The 21,692-nt window shown below is 44.1% G+C and overlaps 1 protein-coding gene across 6 annotated transcripts in view; it reads left to right on the top strand.

Annotated features, from left to right (window-relative positions):
- The window catches only part of pde8a (phosphodiesterase 8A), an 81,367-nt gene that overhangs the window by 30,431 nt on the left and 29,244 nt on the right, over nucleotides 1-21,692 (top strand). For all 6 annotated transcript variants that reach the window (XR_013190670.1, XR_013190669.1, XR_013190671.1 and 3 more), the window contains exons 4-7: nucleotides 5,311-5,367; nucleotides 18,025-18,079; nucleotides 18,659-18,747; nucleotides 18,861-18,939. Coding sequence is in view for 2 of the 6 variants with exons in the window: in XM_077196845.1 (XP_077052960.1) it covers nucleotides 5,311-5,367; nucleotides 18,025-18,079; nucleotides 18,659-18,747; nucleotides 18,861-18,939 (280 nt within the window). In the remaining 4 variants the exon portion in view is untranslated. The remainder of the gene's footprint in view (nucleotides 1-5,310; nucleotides 5,368-18,024; nucleotides 18,080-18,658; nucleotides 18,748-18,860; nucleotides 18,940-21,692) is intronic.

Raw genomic sequence — 21,692 nt, 5'->3', positions numbered from 1 at the left:
TATCAATATAAAGGTCTGCAATAAAAGCCAATCCATGGTCTCTCCAGGATGCATACGCACAATCCAAAATGGAGGGGTGAAACGAAGGGTTAGAATGTATTGGGGATAACAAGGGGGTATTGTGAAGACCAAAATGGCGCAAAAATTGGGTCCAGATTTTAAGACTGTTTTTTACAACTATATTATTTGGATATTTGATCGGGGACATTGTATGTTCGAGGCATAAAAGAGCAGCCAAGGAGGAGGACGTACACGATGCGTTCTCTATGTGAAGCCAGGATGGGGAATTGACAAAGTTACTTGAATGGAACCAGTTATGGGTGGAGCGTATATTCGCTGCCCAATAGTATATTAAGAAATTAGGAAGAGCCAGGCCACCTGATTGTTTTGTCTTCTGCAGAATACCTTTCCTGAGCTTTGGAGTTTTTTTATTCCAGAGAAACTTAATGTGCAACAAAAAAGGACTTTGTAATAAAAATAGGAATACACTGAAATAAATATAAAAATTTCGGAAGCACGCTCATCTTAATACAATTAACCCTACCAATCAGGGATATAGGAAGGAGAGACCAACGATTAAAATCCTGTTCAAGACGATTAAGCAACTAGACAAAATTGTGATCAGATAGATCAGAAAAGCTTTTTGTGACATTTATGCCCAAATATCTAAAACTCTGAGATGAATTTTTGAAAGGCAGGGATGCTAATGGATATTCCTAGGCAACCGTGTTGATGGGCATTAATTCACTTTTGCTCAGATTTAATTTATACCCTGCAATTAGGCCAAAATCTTTTAGCAAATTCAGCACCAAGGGAATAGAGGTGCCAGGGTCGGACACGTATAACCAAAGGTCATCCGCATATAAGGATAGCTTATGCGCCATCCCTCCCCTTTGTATGACAGCCATCGCACTAGATCTTAGAGCAATTGCCAAAGGCTCAATAGCTATTGCAAACAGCAGCGGGGAAAGAGGGCAGCCTTGTCTAGTCCCGCGACCAAGAGAGAAATACTCAGAGTAGTTATTGTTTGTTCGTACACAGGCCAAGGGAGACGAATATAAGAGCCTATCCAAGCTATAAATTGGTCGGGAAAACCAAATTTCCTCAGTGTGTAAAACAAATAGTGCCACTCGACTCTATCAAATGCCTTCTCAGCATCCATGGAAATAACTAATTCTGGAGATTCATTCAAAGAGCAAGAGTAAAGAATATTCAAAAAGCGCCTAATATTATGAAAAGAGTCTTTGTTTTTAATAAACCCTGTTTGGTCTGAAGAAATTATGGTTGGAAGAACAGTCTCTAGACGCCTCGCTAGGACTTTAGCTAATAATTTCACATCTGAACAAAGTAAGGAGATGGGGCGATAATTACTACACTGAGAAGGATCTTTATTTTTCTTGAGAATTAGAGAAATAATAGCCTGCTGTAAAGAGTGAGGGAGGATACCTGAGCTGTAAAACTCATTAAACATATTGAACAAAAGAGGTGATAATTTGTCAGCGAATGTCTTTAAAAATCCTGCAGGAAAGCCATCCGGCCCTGGGCATTTACCCTTCTGCATTGGACTAAGAGCAGTCGTAATTTCATCTAAAGTAAGAGGGGCTACTAAATTTAAGGAGATATCAAAATCAATGCAAGGCACATTTAGGGAACTGAAAAAGTTATCGAATTGAGCCTCTTCAGCTATGTTTTCCGAGGTATATACGGAAGCGTAGAAGTTTCTGAACTAGTCATTAATAGTAAGTGGATGAACTGAAGACCCAATTGGGGTGGATATTTGAGTAATGAGGTGCGAGGCAGCAACTGACGGGCAAGCAATTTACTCGATTTATCACCAAATTCATAGTAATTGCAACGAGTCTCATGCAGAGCTTCAGTTGCCTCGTTTGTAGCAAGTAGATCAAACTCTGTCTTGGCCGTGAGAAGCTTAACTAAGAGATCTGAGTTTGGAGAATTACCATAGTATTCAGAAGATTAACTCTCTCTTCATTTATCACTTTTCTCTTGTAGGCTGAATATGAAATAATTTCTCCTCTTAAATAAGCCTTAAATGCCTCCCAAATTGTCTTAGCTGAAACGTCCTGAGTAATATTTGTGGAAATAAAAAGGTCGATCCTATCGTTAATAATAAAATCGGAATCATTGAGCATTAAGGAGTTAAAATGCCAAGGAGACCGGGACATAGAAAGGCCTGGTAAAGCCAGGTCGAATGTAACAGCGGCATGGTCTGAAATAACAATAGTATTGTGTATACATGAGCTAGCCAATGGAAGCAATTAGTTATCAACCAGAAAATAGTCAATGCGGGAGAAAAAAGAAAACTGTTTTGTGTTGGAGGTAAAAAAAGCACCACTAATCAGACACAACACATTGCTCCATAAATAACTGAATAATTTTGCTGGATTTAGACTGCGTACAAGGCCTAGATGAGGAGCGATCTAGAACAGGGTCTAGAGTTAAGATCCCCACCCAGAATTAGTTGGTTGGATGCAAATCAGGGAGGGAAAACAGAACTTTTTTGAAAAAAGCCTCATCATCCCAATTAGGACCAATACATTGGCCAAAATCAAGCAAACTCCATTGATCTGTCCTCTAATAATAATAAAATGCCCATTGGGGTCGGAGATGACTTCAGAGAACTGATTTATGAGTCGGAATAGCAACCTCTCGAGACTTAATCTGAAAACCGGAATGGTAGAGCTGGCCCACCCATCCCTTTGATCTGCAGGCCTGAGGTGCGTTTCCTGAATAAAGGCTATGCTAGTATTCAAATGTTTCAAATAATTAAGAACTTTATTTTGCTTCACCGGAGAATTCAGTCCCTTAACGTTCCAACTGGTGAATTTCAGTTCACCACGAGGTTTATGCCCCCTTGCCACTCATCATCACAGACATGGATAGCTAATTCTATAAACCCCCATCCCCATATACAACCCAGCCAACAACCCACCTTGTTTGTAGCATATGAGGATATAAAGCAGCGTAGTAATGATTGCACACGAATCGACAAATGTAAAAGAGAAAAAAAACGAACAAAGAACCCAATAAAAAGACCCACCCACCCTTACACCAGCTGCCAACTAAACCCTAACTGCTGTAACACTCCTGTAACGCTCCTGTAACGCTCTTGTAACGCTCCTGTAACACCCCTGTAACACCCATGTAACACCCATGTAACGCTCCTGTAACGCTCCTGTAACACTCCTGTAACGCTCCTGTAACACCCCTGTAACGCTCCTGTAACACCCATGTAACGCTCATGTAACACCCCTGTAACGCTCATGTAACACCCCTGTAACGCTCCTGTAACACCCATGTAACGCTCCTGTAACACCCCTGTAACGCTCCTGTAACACCCATGTAACGCTCATGTAACACCCCTGTAACGCTCCTGTAACGCTCCTGTTAGACCCCTGTAACGCTCCTGTAACACCCCTGTAACGCTCCTGTAACACCCTTGTAACGCTCCTGTAACACCCCTGTAACGCTCCTGTAACACCCCTCTAACGCTCCTGTAACGCTACTGCTGTAACACTCCTGTAACACCCCTGTAACGCTACTGCTGTAACACTCCTGTAACGCCCCTGTAACGCTGCTCCTGTAACACCCCTGTAACGCTACTGCTGTAACACTCCTGTAACACCCCTGTAACGCTCCTTTAACACTCCTGAAACGCTCCTGTAACACCCCTGTAACGCTCCTGTAACGCTACTGCTGTAACACTCCTGTAACACTCCTGTAACGCGGGATAATCTTGTGAACGTGTCGTTCTGTGTAGTGGAAGCTTTTATGAGCGGATGCTGGGGTTGGAGATCGTTTAAATTTTAACAATTCCGATTCTGCTCATCAATTCCTAATTTTAATTCCAATAAGGTAAAAAAAAACTTGGGTAAAATTAATTTAGTCTTATTGCAAAACATGTAATTGTATCTGAATATCATGAACATCATCAGCTGAGGAACTCTTACACAAGCAAAGTTTGCCGGAGGTTTAAAAACACCATAGAAGAACAACTAACCCAACTAATATAAACTTCAGCATTATTAAAGACAATAAACACTGTTATTAAAAAATAATTACTTTTTTTTCAGCACAGATTGTACAGCAACTATAATCAAATGTAAAATAACACTGTATATTTATAAGTAAAATATCCATTACAAATATAGTTACAAAAGTTATTGAGTGAGGGGGGAGTGTGTGTGTGTGTGTGTGTGTGTGTGTGTGTGTGTGTTTGCATGTGTGTGTGTGTGTGTGTGCTACTGTGTGCGTGTGTGTGCTACTGTGTGTGTGTGTGTGTGTATGTGCATTTGTGTGTGTGCGTGTGTGTGCTACTGTGTGTGTATGTGCGTGTGTGTGTGTGTGTGCTACTGTGTGTGTGTGCTACTGTGTGTGTATGTGCGTTTGTGTGTGTATGTGTGTTTGTGTGTGTGTGTGTGTGTAATGTGTGTGTATGTGCGTGCGTGTGTGTGTGTGTGCTACTGTGTGTGCGCTACTGTGTGTGTGTATGTGCGTGTGTGTGCTACTGTGTGCGTGTTTGTGTGTGTGTGTGTGTGTGTGTGTGTCTGTGTGCTACTGTGCGTGTGTGTGCTACTGTGTGTGTGTGTACTACTGTGTGTGTATGTGCGTGCGTGCGTGTGTTTGTGTGCTACTGTGCGTGTGTGTTCGTGCGTGCGTGCGTGTGTGTTTGTGTGTGCGTGTGTGTGCTACTGTGTGTGTGTGTGCTACTGTGTGTGTGTGCTACTGTGTGTGTGTGTGCTACTGTGTGTGTGTGTGCGTGTGTGTGTGTGTGTGCTACTGTGTGTGTGTGTGCTACTGTGTGTGTGTGTGTGTGCTACTGTGTGTGTGTGTGTGTGCGTGCGCGTGTGTGTGTGCGTGCGTGTGTGTGTGTGCTACTGTGTGTGTGTGTGCTACTGTGTGTGTGTGTGCTACTATGTGTGTGTGTCCGTGTGTGTGTGTGCTACTGTGTGTGTGTGTGCGTCATCATCTGAGGAACGTTCTGGAAACTGATCATAACTCAAAAGTGTGTGAATCTGTCCAGAATAAGTTGTAATATTGAGGATCATCCGGCGCTGTGTGAGATCTTCAGAACGAGATATGGCATTGAATATGATGTGGATGATTTTGTTCCGGTATATAATTATCCTACATCCTCAACAGAGATTAAGTGTAATTTAAGAAACGATTGGAAGCGTCCTGCTTGTGAAGGGAAATGTTTTCACACATTGAGTCGTTTGTGTTTGTGAAAGATGTTGACATTTTGTTTTTTTGTTGATTCAAACCCTGATTTTATTTCTTTTTTTATTCCAGCTCAATTCGAGCCGTCGGCTGCTCTCACAACACTGTGATTGTGGCGGTAGTGAAAAGGTTTGTGCCCAAATCTCTCTCTCTCTCTCACACACACACACACACACACACACACACACACACACACACACAAACAGTAACACACACACACACACACACACACACACACACACACACAAACAGTAACACACACACACACAAACACACAGTGGGAGTATTGCACTTAGAGGCATATGCCTTGGGAGGAGTGTTAACTGTTCAGAAGGGAAATGGCCTGTGGGAAGAAACTGTTCCTGTGCCGAGATGTTCTTGTGGCCAGTGATCTTAGTCTCCGTCTTGACGGTAACAGTTCAAACAGGTGGTGTCCAGGGTGAGTGGAGTCTGTGATGATTTTACCTGCTCTCTTCCTCACTCTGGAAGAGTACATGTCCTGGAGGTTTGGCAGGGGGGCACCAATGATCCTCTCCGCAGTCCGGACTGTCCGTTGTAGTCTCCTGATGTCTGATTTGGTAGCTGAACCAAACCAGACAGTGATGGAAGTGCATAAGACAGACTCAATGACGGCTGAGTAGAACTGAATCAGCAGCTCCTGTGGCAAGTTGAACTTCCTCAGCTGGCGAAGGAAGTACAGTCTCTGCTGGGCCTTTTTCACAGTGGAGTCAATGTGATTATCCCACTTCAGGTCCTGAGAGATGATAGTGCCCAGGAACCTGAATGACTCCACTGCTTCCACAGTGCTGTTCATGATGGTGAGTGGGGGGAGTGCTGGGCTGTTCCTCCTGAAGTCCACGATCATCTCCACTGTTTTGAGCGTGTTCAGCTCAAGGTTGTTATAACTGCACCAGACAGCCAGCTGTTCAACCTCCAGTCTGTAAGCAGACTCGTCACCGTTTTGGATGAGACCGATGACAGTGGTGTCGTCGGCAAATTTCAGGAGCTTGACAGAGGGGTCTTTAGAAGTGCAGTCATTAGTGTACAGGGAGAAGAGCAGTGGGGAGAGAACACACCCTTGGGGGGCGCCAGTGCTGGTGGTGAGAGTCCTGGATGTGTGTTTCCCCAGTCTCACTCGCTGCTGCCGGTCCGTCAGGAAGCTGGTGATCCACTGACGGATCGAGGATGGTATGGAGAGCTGGGTCAGTTTGGCTGTGAGAAGATCAGGGATGATGGTATTGAAGGCCGAACTGAAGTCCACAAAGAGGATCCTTGCATAAGTCCCTGGTCTGTCGAGATGTTGCAGGATATAATGCAGTCCCATGTTGACTGCATCATCCACAGACCTGTTTGCTCTGTAAGCAAACTGAAAGGGATCCAGCAGGGGTCCAGTGAGGTCCTTCAGGTGGGCCAACACCAGTCTTTCAAACGACTTCATGACCACAGACGTGAGAGCGACAGGTCTGTAGTCATTAAGTCCAGTGATTTTGGGTTTTTTGGGGACCGGAATGATAGTGGAGCGTTTGAAGCAGCAGGGAACTTCACACTGCTCCAATGATCTATTGAAGATCTGCGTGAAGACCGGGGCCAGTTGGTCAGCACAGGCTTTTAAACAAGCAGATGAGATGCCGTCTGGGCCTGAGGCTTTCCTAGTCTTCTGTTTTTTTGAAGACTCGGCTCACGTCCTCCACACAGACCTTAAGCTCAGGTTGGATGCCAGGAGGTGCAGGAGGTGATGGTGAATGTGTGAAGTCCAGGTTAGAGCCGGTGTGTGGTGTGAATGAGGGCTTTTCAAACCTGCAATAAAATGAGTTTAAATCGTCAGCCAAGTGTTGATTGTCCACAGATCGGGGGGATGGTGACTTGTAGTTGATGTTCCTCAGGCCATTCCAGACTGATAATGGGTCGTTGGATGAAAACTGGTTTTTCAGTTTTTCAGAGTAGCTTCTTTTAGCAACTCTGATCTCCTTTGTCAGTCTGTTTCTGGCCTGGTTATACAACATTTTATCCCCACTTCTGTAAGCATCCTCTTTGGTATGACGAAGGTGTTTGAGTTTCTCAGTAAACCATGGTTTATCATTAGTAAATGATAAGAATGTCCTGGTAGGAATGCATGTATCCTCACAGAAACTTATATATGATGTTACTGTATCTGTGAGCTCATCCAGATCGGTGGTAGCAGCTTCAAAACAGTCCAATCCGTGCAATCAAAGCAGGCCTTTAGATCCTGCTCTGCTTCATTAGTCCATCTTTTAACAGTCCTTAACACAGGTTTAGCTGATTTCAGTTTCTGCCTGTAGGTCGGAATAAGATGAACCAAACAGTGATCAGAGAGCCCTAAAGCTGCTCGTGAAACGGAGTGATACGCATTCCTTATTGTGGTGTAACAGTGGTCCAGTATATTACTGTCTCTGGTGGGACATGTAACGTGCTGTCTGTATTGTGGTAGTTCACGGGAAAGATTTGCTTTGTTAAAATCCCCAATAATTATTAGAAGAGAGTCCAGGTGCCTTTGTTCCGTTTCATATATTTGTTCAGCCAGCTGTCTCACGCACGCGTCTGGAGGGATGTAAACATTCACGAGAATGAAAGAGGAAAACTACCGTGGCGAGTAGAAAGGTTTGCAATTAATGAAATGGGTCTCTAAGTTAGGAGAGCATATCTTGTACAGTGTTGTTATGTTCGTTATGTTATTTTCGTTAATGTAGAAACACAATCCACCACCTCTCGTTTTCTCAGTTAGCTCCGGGATGCGATCCGCTCGGAACAGCTGGAAGCCCGGCAGATGTATTGCGTTGTCCGGTATGGCTTCAATCACCCAGGTTTCAGTGAAGCACCGATCAGCAGAGTTAGAAAAATCCTTGTTAATCCTTGTGAGGAGAAGTAGTTCGTCCATTTTGTTAGGAAGGGATCGGAGGTTCGCGAGATGAATACTGGGGAGTGCAGTGCACAGGCCGCGCTCACGGGGTTTAACCAGCGCGCCTGCACGCTTCCCGCGTTTGTGTCTGACCGTGCGTTTGAACAACACCGCTGCCCCCCCGACGAGAATGTCCAGCAAAACGTCCGAATAATCCAAAACTGTATAGTTTTCTGGTGTGTTTCCTGATTTCCATTACACGAGAGTAGATGTTAAAACTTCATGCTGATTTGTACTCGGCTTTCGCCAAGATAAGCACCAACTAAGACGTAGCTTTACAGTAACCTATGCTTCTCCATCCATTTACGCTTCGTTCCATCTGGTGACGTGAATCTCCTTCTGTCTGGTGTTAATAGTGTATTTGCGCGTCAGCACACACAACGGCTGCAACCACAGTGCGGTCCCCCCATAACAACCCTCTGGATTGAGCGGAGTAGGGAACATCTCTAGGGTCTTCAAGTGGGCACCTTCCGTCCTCAGTGTTTCGTCGACTAGCCCACGACACCTCAAGAGGGCTCGACAGTGACTCTGGCGTCCCAGAGTCACCCCCCTCCGTCCCCCACTCAACTCAGCCCAGCTTACTGACCTCTACTTCCCTCTTGCTGCTGAGACCTAACCACAATCTTACAATCTCTCCGCAACCCAACCATACGCGCCAACCCGTTTGACTAAGGCTGTCGAGCCCCACTGATGCGTTAATATGCAGTTTCAGTGACAAAAGGTTCCGTATGGCATACCACCTACCGCAAATCACAATATCTGCCCAACCACCCGTCATTCACGCAATATAGAGAGGAACGTAATGACTGTAAATACTATACAACCTCTACAAATAAACCAACAGTGCTGCTGAGACCTAACCACAATCTCTCCGCAACCCAACCATACGCGCCAACCCGTTTGACTAAGGCTGTCGAGCCCCACTGATGCGTTAATATGCAGTTTCAGTGACAAAAGGTTCCGTATGGCATACCACCTACCGCAAATCACAATATCTGCCCAACTTCCCGTCATTCACGCAATATACACAGGAACGTAATGACTGTAAATACTATACAACCTATACAAATAAACCAACACCCTTCAAGTTTTCAAGAATTCTACGAAACCGTAGCATGGCGGCCTGTACTCAGCCAGCTAGAATCTTTCCGTCTCAACCACAGCCAGTTGCTGCTCCTTTCTGCTGCTTCAGATAAGTTCTTTACTGTGCGACGCAACTCTTGACCACTGAATCCGACGTCTCTGAGGAACCGGGTTGTAGAGTGTGCCACAAAACCTTGACAACCCACTTCCACTGGATAAACCTGGACTCTCCATCCTCACTGTTCTGCTTCAGTGGCCAGATGAGCATACCGCAATTTCTTCCTCTCATATGCCTCATCTACCGCATCCTCCCATGGCACTGTTAACTCTATCAGTTGAACAATGCGTGCTGATCCAGACCACAAAACAATATCTGGTCGTAGTTTAGTGGTGGCAATCTCAGGTGGAAAAATAAGCCGTTGATCAAGATCAGCCAGCATCTTCCAGTCCCTAGCAGCTTCCAGTTGTCCTGGGCGAGAATTGGTGTTAGCACCTTTTCTTGGTGGTTGCTCGCCTGGGCGGAGGAATATTGTCTTCTGCGTGTAATGTTTTGCTAGAACCGGCGGCAACTTATTGGTCATACTACGGTTGCCTTCCAATGCTAAAGCCAAACATCGCAATACTTGGTCATGGCGCCAAGTAAACCGACCTTGGCTAAGAGCCACCTTACATCCTGTCAAAATGTGCCTTAATGTGGCAGGTGATGAACACAAAGGACAAGATGGATCCTCTCCTACCCAGAGGTTTAGGTTCTGCGGTGATGGTAGAACATCATATGTTGACCTAATAAGGAAACTGATCCTACTCTCTTCCATTGACCAAAGGTCTTGCCAGCCCATTTTTCGTTGTTCCACACTCTCCCATCTCATCCACTCTCCCTGCTTGGCCTGGGAAATGGCCTTTATACATCTCATCCTCTCCTCCTGCTTTCGCACCTCGTTGACTACCAGCTTCCTCCTTTGAGCTGGGCCTGCCTTGTGCCATTTAGGAGGAGCTAAACTGAGCCCAAAACCCCCTCTTCCATGCTGTACCTGTCCCACGATATCCCCAATTTGAAGGTCAGCCTTTGCCTCTACTACAGATTTCTTTGCTGACCACTTTCTACCAGTTTTTACCACAGGGGCTGCCTCCCTTACACATTTGTCGCGTGACTCTGCTAAAGTCATTTCCAGTCTGACCTTGGCACACTTAAACTCCTCGGTTAAAGCAGAGACTGGCAGCTGCAATACTCCTTTACTATAAAGTCCCACTCTGCTGAGGCAGCGTGGAACTCCCAACCATTTCCTGATGTATGAACTTATTAACGCTTCCAGCTTATCTACTGTTGTCAAAGAAACCTCGTACACAGTCAGTGGCCACAGCAACCTTGGCAGTAGACCAAACTGAAAGCACCAGAGTTTTAGTTTGCCTGGTAGAGCACAGCTGTTTATGCTCTTCAACCCTTCCACTGCTTGTCGTCTAACTTCTCCCACTCGAACTGTGTCCTTTAGATCCCCATCGTACCAACTCCCTAGACTCTTCACTGGCTTCTGAGAAACTGTTGGTATTGCCTCACCATTAATGAAGAATATTTTATCTCCTACCTTGCCTTTAACTATTGAGATGCTCCTTGATTTAGAGGGCTTAAATTGCATTCGTGCCCATTCAATATTATCTGTTAACTTCCCCAATAACCGATAAGTGCAGGCTACCGTTGTAGTCATGGTTGTCATGTCATCCATGTATGCTCTGATTGGTGGTAGTCGCATCCCAGAAGCCAAGCGCTCTCCTCCTACTACCCATTTTGATGCCCTAATGATTACTTCCATTGCCATGGTAAAAGCCAGTGGAGAAATGGTGCATCCTGCCATTATTCCAACCTCTAAGCATTGCCATGTAGTGCTGAATTCTGGAGTTGAGAAACTAAATTGCAAATCTCCAAAATAGGCTTTCACTAAATTTGTTATCGACATCAGTACCCTGAAAAAATCAAATGATGCCCAAAGAAGCTCATGTGGCACTGAACCATTAGCCAAATCCAGGAATGTCACGTGGAGCTCCTTCCTCTCCTTTTTAGCTGATTGTATTCGTTGCCAGATAACACTGATATGTTCTAAGCATCCTGAGAATCCTGGAATGCCCGCTTTTTGAACTGAAGTGTCAATGAAGCCATTCTTTAATAGGTAGGTTGACAATCTCTGAGCAATAATGCTGAAGAAAATTTTGCCTTCGACGTTTAATAGTGAAATAGGGCGAAACTGACTGATGCTTGTAGCATCTTTTTCTTTGGGTATAAAGACTCCCCCTGCTCGGCGCCATGATCTAGGTACAACCTGCTTTTCCCAAGCCACTTTTATCAATTTCCACAGAATCCTTAGAACTCCTGAAGCACTCTTGTACACTCTGTACGGAACTCTATTAGGCCCTGGAGATGATGAAGCCCTTCCCTTTCTCACAACCTGCTCTATCTCTTTCCACTTAGGTGCAAAAACCTCCATTTGGTATTCTGGTGGATTGACAGGTGGGATGTCTGACGGAATTGACATAGGCTCATGCCTTTTTGCATCTGTATGTGTTTCCTCCAAATATCTCTCTAGCACAACCCTAGATGCTTTTAAAGTGCCATTCTTCTCACTGGTGAATAACTTCTTTATGAATTTGAATGGATCTTTATAGAAATTAGCCCTCGCACGTTCCTTCTTTTTGTAGCGTTTCCGTAGCCGCTCAGCTCTGCGTAATGTTGCAAGCTTATCTTTTATGGCCCTTTGTAAGAGATTGAGTCCCTCCTTCTGACTTTGTTCCGCTCTTTTCCATTGCTTCCTCAGCTGTCTCCTTTCTCTAACTAACCCTTCAATTTCCTGCTGCCGTCTAGACAATCCAGGAGTAGTTTGTACTTTTTCCTTCCTTTTTTCCACACCAAACCTCTCACTTCCATATGCGTAAATGATGTCCCCAAATTTATCCAGCTTCTTTTCAACTGTACCAGTTAATCTTTCCATGCAAAGCATAGATCTGTGTTTACCGTGTCCCATGCAGTTTTCTCACTAGCTCTTGGCCATCTAACTCCAGGCCTATGCCCGTTGAGGTTCTTTTCTCTCTTATGCTGGTTAGTCTGACCGGGTTCACAAGAATCAATGTGTTCATCACTAACTGTGCAAACCCTCATCTCCTCTATGACAGGGGTGCTGATATCCTGGGAACTGTGGTTTGCTTCCTGTCGCTGGATTTCATTCGACTGACTTGACTGACTCCGTAAGAAGTACTGATCAATGCGAGGCCCTTGTCCCTTCTCCCTCAAGCATTTCATTTTCCCTTGATGAATCTTCAAACCCCTGACCGTTGTCGCCTTGCTCCAGCCACAGACACAAGCTTGTAGTTCAATTGCTTTGCTAACTGCTGAACCTGAACTAGTCTTTTGTGAAGTACTCTCCATACTCATATCCGTTTCCATTCCAAAGTCGTTAACCATGTTGTCCACCATTGAGTCATCTTCCGCCCCTGCTCTCGCAGACTCTAGGGGTATTTTCCTTCTTTAATTTTTCAGAAGCCTTGGGCGGGTGTCTCCAGCATCCTGTAAACACAGAGCTGGATACTGCCGACAAGGGTAGCTAACCCTTACCAGCCCCATTGGGGTCTCTTTCCTCCTGTCAGCTGTCTCTCCAGGCTGTCACAAGGTCTTTCCCTTGTTGCCAGCAGCACTATTCACCGCAGTCACTGGACGTATCCAGATCTTCATGATTTCCATTACACGAGAGTAGATGTTAAAACTTCATGCTGATTTGTACTCAGCTTTCGCCAAGATAAGCACCAACTAAGACGTAGCTTTACAGTAACCTATGCTTCTCCATCCATTTAGTGGATCCATCCAGTAGTTCGTCTTTGGTGAAACTGATAGGAAAATGACTAAACACAGGACAAACGAACAAAAACAACACAATAGCTGGAGAGCTCCACACGAGGCAGCCATCTGCGGCGCCATCTCAATGATGATGGCAGTAATGCAACGGGGCGAAATATAGATAGTGGGGAGAAAGAAATTGATATAGTTTCCATTGTTATTGCGGGGGGGAATACAGAAAATGTTGAGAAACACGTATACAGTGTCTACTGATGTTGCTAATGTGGTTGAGTCTATTGTAGAGGAGGAAAAGATGGTAACAGACATTGCTAGTGATGAAACACTTTTCAAAGTACCCTGAATGGAGCCCGAGATATACATAAAAGAGCAATGCTGTTTGAGCTTATCAGGCAAAATAATATTGATGTAATGTTTGTCCAAGAAACACATAGTGACTGTTTTAATGAAATTGACTGGAAACAAGAATGGGAGGGTGAAGTATTATTTACCCACATGAGCTCTACTAGAGGAGGGGTGGCTGTCCTTTTCTTACCTATCTCATGTGAGGTTAAACATGTGATATCTGGCAGACTAATATCTGTAAGGGCTCAGTTTGAAAAATTCAAGGCTGTTTTTATTAATGTTTATGCTCCAACAAATGGTAACAAAAGAGTACTCTTCCTCAAAAATGTTAATACAATTCTACAGAATTGTAGCTCTGATGATTTTCTGTTTTTGGCTGGGGACTTTAATTGTACAGGTAACTATAGATTTGACCGGAATCATGTGGAACCTCATGTTGGTTCAAGTTGTGCTTTAAATGAACTGATTGAGACCCAAAGCTTATGTGATCTATGGAGGGATCTAAATCATGATGTACGACAGTACACATGTGTACATAATAGAGAACATTTTATTTCTTTAGCCAGATTGGATAGGTTTTTATTGTTTTAAGCATCATTTTATTATTGTGAAAAGTTGTTTTATTACACCAACTGGGTTTTCTGATCATTGTCTAGTCACATGTAATGTGTTTATAACAAATGTTCAGTCAAAGAGTGCATATTGGCATTTTAACACTTCCCTGTTAAGTGATGTGAACTTTAGAAATGTTTTTGTTTCTTTTTGGAACGATTTTAAATTAAGAAAACCATGCTTTAAAAATGTACGTCAGTGGTGGGACTATGGAAAGGTTGAAGTGAAAGTACTCTGTCAACAGTCTCTCGGGACATCACTAGATCAATGAAAAAAATTGAGTCTGAAATAATGGAGGCACAAGGTTTAGCAGAGATTACTGGGGAGGGAAGACATATCGAGACACTTAAAACTAAGACATCTCTTCTTTCAGATTTGCTCGGCATTAAAGCAAAGGGGGCTCTGGTCCGATCTCGCTTTCATCCAAGCCCCATCTAAGTTTTTCTTTAGTCTTGAAAAAAAGAACGGTCAGAGTCGCTATATTCACTCCTTGCGCTCTGAAAATGGGCAGGAATTGACAAAGACATCTGATATTAGAAAAAGAGCTGTACAGTTCTATGACAAATTGTATAGTAGTGAATATAGAAAGGATGAGGAGTTGTCTGCTTGCTTCTATGAAGGTCTGCCAAATGTCTTGGTGCCAAATGTTTTGGGGTGGTGATGGCGCAGTGGATAAGACACATGCCTTTGGTGTGAGACACCCGGGTTCGAATCCACTGTGACACACCTATGTGTCCCTGAGCAAGACTCTTAACCCCTAGTTGCTCCAGAGGCGTGCAACCTCTGACATATAGCAATTGTAAGTCGCTCTCGATAAAAGCGTCAGCTAAATGAATAAATGTAAATGTCTTTGAGGACTCAAAGGCAGAGCTGGAGAGGCTTCTTTCGGGAGAGGGCATAGAGAGTGGAAAAGCTCCTGGGATGGATGAGTTTTATAAAGAGTTTTGGGCTGTGATGGGCGAGGATCTGCTGGCAGTTCTTAATGAAAGCTTGGCTGATGGCTCTTTAACCTTGAGCTGTAGGAGAGCAGTGATCACAGGGTGATTTGCAGGAGATCAAGAACTGGAGACCTGTGAGTTTTGTCGTGATCGTTAATACAATACAGGAAGCAATCGCAGGTAAACTCAGGTGTTTATTTAGACAAGGAGAAAAACAGAGGGAAGACACGGGCGTGGTCAGGTGGCGCAGGGACTTCGATGGTCGGAGTGAGGAACCCGTGAAGTGATGACAAACAACGATCCAACACCAAGACGACGAATCCACAGGAACACGAAGACGTGAACCGCAGGAAGACAGGACTGGAAAGCCACGCACGAGACATCAACCAACGATCTGACAAAGGGGATGAGAAAACGGTGAGGATATATAGTGTGATGAGATCGGCTGCAGCGGGTGATGGAAGCGGATCAAGGAATGACACTCATTCACGCCCACTACACACGTGCTCTTACACAACAACATAAACACGAGACGAGAAGGAACCAATGAATTTGTATACCGTGACAAGTTTGCTTTGTTCTGATCTTAAGGTCCTTTCTAAGACTCTGGCTAATAGACTGAGAAAAGTGATGGGGCAAGTCATTCATTTTGATCAGACGTGTTGTGTGCCGGGTAGGTCAATCACAGATAATGTGTGTCTCATACGAGATATTTTAAGTGTTACGAGTCTTTTATGGGTAAATTTGGGGTTTATCTCTATTGACCAAGAAAAAGCATTCTATAGAGTTGAGCATCAGTATCTATGGGACACCCTAGAAGCTTTTGGTTTTAGTTCTGGTTTTATTGATATGATAAAAGTGCTGTACACTGAGAGTTTACTGAAGGTCAATGGTGGTTTGAGTGCCTTTTAAAGCTAGTAGAGGGATCAGACAGGGTTGTGCACTGTCTGCTATTCTTTACTCCTTAGCTATTGAACCTATGCTGAATAAATTAAGAAATAAGATTAAATGTTTAACATTGTGTCATGATATACAGCATCGAGTTTCAGCTTATGCCGATGATGTAATTGTGTTGGTAAATGGGCAACGAGACATTAATCAGCTGGTTTCTGTTGTTAAGGAAGAGTGAAGCACTGGCTGTTGGGAAATGGGAGGAAGGGTTATCAAAACTACCTGGTGGGTCGAGATGGAAGAAAGAAGGTTTTAAATATCTAGGAGTACATCTTGGGGATTTAAATACCTAATAAAAGAACTGGGAAGGGGTGATTGAAAAAATGGAAATGGATTCACTCACAACTGTCATTTAGAGGAATGGTCTTAGTAATTAACAACCTGGTTGCCTGTACATTGTGGCATAGACTGTCTTGTGTAGATCCTCCTGCTGGACTACTGTCCCGATTACAGGTCATTCTGGTGAATTTATTGGGACTGTTTGCACTGGGTTCCTCAAAGTGTGCTCTTTCTTCCAAAAGACAAGGCTTGGTGCACTTACCAAGCACACATGCTACCTTTCGTCTGCCGTTTATTCAGAAATTTCTGACTGGTCCTGTTGATCTGGTGTGGAGGAAGATGGCAAAAACGATGTTACACTCAGTAGATGGGCTTTGACTGGATGCTTTGCTGTTTTTAATGGCTGCTAAACAATTACGATTGGCTGGAGTGCCTCGATTTTATTGTGAACTTTTCAAAGTGTGGGGCCTTTTAAATGTTTGCAGACTGGAGGAGACCAAGTCTTTGCACTGGTTACTTGAAGAACCTCTAATTAAAGGAGCTCGCATGGACATTGCAAGTGAGAATGTTCTGGGACGTACGCAGATACCGTGTGCTTCTAAAACTGTGGCATTGAGGCACAGTTAATCTGGCTGGACCTGAGATGACTGATATAAATACAGTGGCTACTTTGCTGGGTCAGAGGTCAACGCGCCACACACTAACTTTAGTGGATATGTAGAAAACAAGACTGACAAATGAAGAATTTAATTTAATAAAGGATTTTAAGAATGGAAAAGTGACTCTGGATAAAAGAGACCCATTTCCACAACTTGGGGTTACACCAGACTTGTAAGAAATGTCAGGACCTTTATTGGATCTCAACGGACTGCAACATTTAGATCTGAATGAAGTCGAAGGGAAAGTGATGTATAAATGCTTTGTGAAAACTTTTAATAAAGGAACACTGAATGGGACGGTTGATACAGTTTGGAGGGATACACTTGGGTTGACAGAGGACAATACACCTGTGTGGAGAGTACTGTACAAACCACCATTCACTAAACATTCGATAGGAATGTGTAATGTATTGTGATTATTGTACAGCACTTTGGTCGTCCAAAAGCCAGTAGTAAATGTGCTCTAGAAATAAACTAACTTGAACTCGAACCATTGACTAAACGATCTGGTGATTTACAATGGCGAATATTACATGGGGCTGTGGCTGTTAACACTTTTGTTTCAGTTATTAATCCAAATACTGATGATAAATGTGGGCAAAAGTTTACACTAGATGTTTTTATTTTAGGGGCAGGATACAATCAAAAGATTAAATGGCAACTGCTTAATTTTCTGTTTGGACAGGCAAAGCTTGCAATTTACAAAACAAGGAAGAACAGAACAGAGAATAGGAGATTAGAGCCTTATTTAAAGCTTTTATCAAGTCAAGAATTGTTGTGGAGTTTAAGTACAATAAAGCAATGAATGATATAGAAACTTTTAAATTACAGTGGTGTTACAATTCTATTTTTTGTACGGGTGTGGATGTGAAATTGCTGTAATATTTATTCTAAATAAATATTAAAATTAAATTCTCTCTCTCTCTCTCTCTCTCTCTCAAACACACACACACACACACACACACACACACACACACACAGACCTTTCGTAGATGTTTTTACAGTAGAGTACTGGCGTTTACTAACATAAAACTGGATATAAAAGTGATCATGAATCCGTCAAACGATGTTCTATCGTCTCATATATAGTGCACACGTGTGTGTGTGTGTGTGTGTGTCATCCTGTTCTCATGTGATGATTCCTGTACGTGCTGTTGTGTTCTGAAGGCCGGATCGTGAAGAAGCCACTGTGATGCCGCTGATATCTGCAGGATTTAACAGGGTGAGTCTGTGTAACAGAGAAACAGGACCAACACTGGGAACTGTGTGTGTGTGTGTGTGTGTGTGTGCGTGTGTGTGTGTGTGTGTGTGTGTGTGTGTGTGTGTGTGTGTGTGTGTGAGAGAGAGCGTGTGCGTGAGGGTGTGAGAGCGTGTGTGTGTGTGTGTGTGTGTGTGTGAGAGAGAGAGAGTGTGTGAGAGAGAGTGTGTGAGAGTGTAAGTGTGTGAGAGTGTAAGTGTGTGAGAGTGTAAGTGTGTGAGAGTGTAAGTGTGTGAGAGTGTAAGTGTGAGAGAGCGTGGCGTGTGTGTGAGAGAGCATGTGTGTGTAAGAGAGAGCGTGTGCGTGAGGGTGTGAGAGCAAGCGTGTGTGTGCGCGAGCGTGTGTGTGTGTGAGAGAGCGTGTGTGTGTGTGTGTGTGTGAGCGTGTGTGTGATGCTTTAGTTTGTGTTCGTTCAGGATGATCATGAATCTGTGTGAGTGTGTGTGTATATGATGCTTTAGAGTCTGTGTTCTTCGTTCAGGATGATCATGAATCAGTGTGTGTGTGTGTGTGTGTGTGTGTGTGTGTGTGTGTGTGTCTCAGCGATATGTGGAGAACTCCAACATGATGGCCTGTTATAACGAGCTCCTGCAGCTCCATCACGGAGAGATACGAGCTCAGATCAAACTCCGGTGAGTGTTTAATGGTGGAGCGTTTTACCTGTAGCGGATGGACATTCTCTCTGATAATCGTGTGTGTGTGTGTGTGTCTGGGTGTGTGTGTGTGTGTGTGTGTGTGTTTTCAGAGCCTGTAACGCTGTTTTTACTGCACTGGAACAGAGTCAGGAAGCCATTGAGATCAGCAGTGAAGATCATATCATACAGGTGTACACACACTTACACTCTCACACACTTACACTTACACTCACACACACTTACACTCTCACACACTTACACTCTCACACACTTACACTCACACACTCACACTCTCACACACTTACACTCTCACACTCTCACACACTTACACTCTCACACAGTTACACTCACACTCTCACACTCTCACACACACACAATCTCACACTTACACTCTCTCACACTTACACTCTCACACTTACACTCTCTCACACTTACACTTACACTCACACACACTTACACTCTCACACACTTACACTTACACTCACACACACTTACACTCACACACACTTACACTCTCACACACTTACACTCTCACACACTTACACTCTCACACACTTACACTCTCACACACTTACACTCTCACACACTTACACTCTCACACACTTAGACTCACACACTCACACTCTCACACACACACAATCTCACACTTACACTCTCTCACACTTACACTTACACTCACACACACTTACACTCTCACACACTTACACTTACACTCACACACACTTACACTCTCACACACTTACACTCTCACACACTTACACTCTCACACACTTACACTCTCACACACTTAGACTCACACACTCACACTCTCACACACACACAATCTCACACTTACACTCTCACACTTACACTCTCACACTTACACTCTCTCACACTTACACTCTCACACACTTACACTCTCACACACTTACACTCTCACACACTCACACTCTCACACTCTCACACACTCACACTCTCACACACTTACACTCTCACACACTCACACACTCACTCACTCACACACACTTACACTCTCACACACTCACTTTCACACACTTACACTCTCACACACTCACTCTCACACACTCACTCTCACACACTCACTCTCACACACTTACACTCTCACACACTTACACTCTCACACACTTACACTCTCACACACTTACACTCTCACACACTCACTCTCACACACTTACACTCTCACACACTTACACTCTCACACACTTACACTCTCACACACTTACACTCTCACACACTTACACTCACACACACTCACTCTCACACACTCACTCTCACACACTTACACTCACACACACTCACTCTTACACACTTACACTCACACACACTCACTCTCACACACTTACACTCACACACACTCACTCTCACACACTTACACTCTCACACACTTACACTCTCACACACTCACTTTCACACACTTACACTCTCACACACTCACTCTCACACACTTACACTCTCACACACTTACACTCACACACACTTACACTCTCACACACTTACACTCTCACACACTTACACTCTCACACACTTACACTCTCACACACTTACACTCTCACACACTTACACTCACACTCTCACACACTTACACTCTCACACTCTCACACACTTACACTCTCACACTCACACACACTTACACTCTCACATACTCACTTTCACACACTTACACTCTCACACACTCACTCTCACACACACTCACTCTCACACACTCACTCTCACACACACACACACTCTCACACACACTCACTCTCTCACACACTCACACACTCACTCACTCACTCACACACACTTACACTCTCACACACTCACTTTCACACACTTACACTCTCACACACTCACTCTCACACACACTCACTCTCACACACACTCACTCTCACACACACTCACTCTCACACACACTCACTCTCACACACACTCACTCTCACACACACTCACTCTCACACACACTCACTCTCACACACTTACACTCTCACACACTTACACTCACACACTTACACTCTCACACTCTCACTCACACACACTCTCACTCACACACACTCTCTCTCACTTACACACTCACAAACACACTCTCACACACACACTTTCTCTCACACACACTCACTCACACACACACTCTCTCACACACTTACACTCTCTCACACTCTCACACACTCACTCACACACTTACTCTCTCACACACTCACTTTCACACACTTACACTCTCACACACTCACACACTCACTCTCACACACTTACACTCTCACACACTTACACTCTCACACACTTACACTCTCACACACTTACACTCTCACACACTTACACTCTCACACACTTACTCACACACACACTTACACTCACACACTTACACTCACACTCTCACTCACACACACTCTCACACACTTACACACTCACAAACACACACTCTCACTCACACACTTTCTCTCACACACACACTCACTCACACACACACACTCTCACTCACACACTTTCTCTCACACACACACTCACTCACACACACACACTCTCTCACACACTTACACTCTCACACACTTACTCTCACACACTCACACACTTACACTCTCACACATACACACACACACTCTCACACACACTCACACTCTCTCTCACACACACACACACACACTCTCACACACTTACACTCTCTCACACTTACACTCTCACACTTACACTCTCACACATTTACACTCTCACACATTTACACTCTCACACACTTACACTCTCACACACTTACACTCTCACACACTTACACTCACACACACTCACACACTCTCACACTTATACTCTCACACACTTACAATCTCACACTTACACTCTCTCACACTTACACTCTCACACACTTACACTCTCACACACTTACACTCTCACACACTTACACTCTCACACACTTACACTCTCACACACTCACACTCTCACACACTTACACTCTCACACACTTACACTCTCACACA

The sequence above is a fragment of the Siphateles boraxobius genome, unplaced genomic scaffold (genome assembly GCF_051911475.1).
Source record: "Siphateles boraxobius isolate OS27281-9 unplaced genomic scaffold, OSU_SipBor_1 365, whole genome shotgun sequence".
NCBI classification, from domain to species: Eukaryota; Metazoa; Chordata; class Actinopteri; order Cypriniformes; family Leuciscidae; genus Siphateles; species Siphateles boraxobius.
This window is presented reverse-complemented; position numbering and strand designations above follow the sequence as displayed.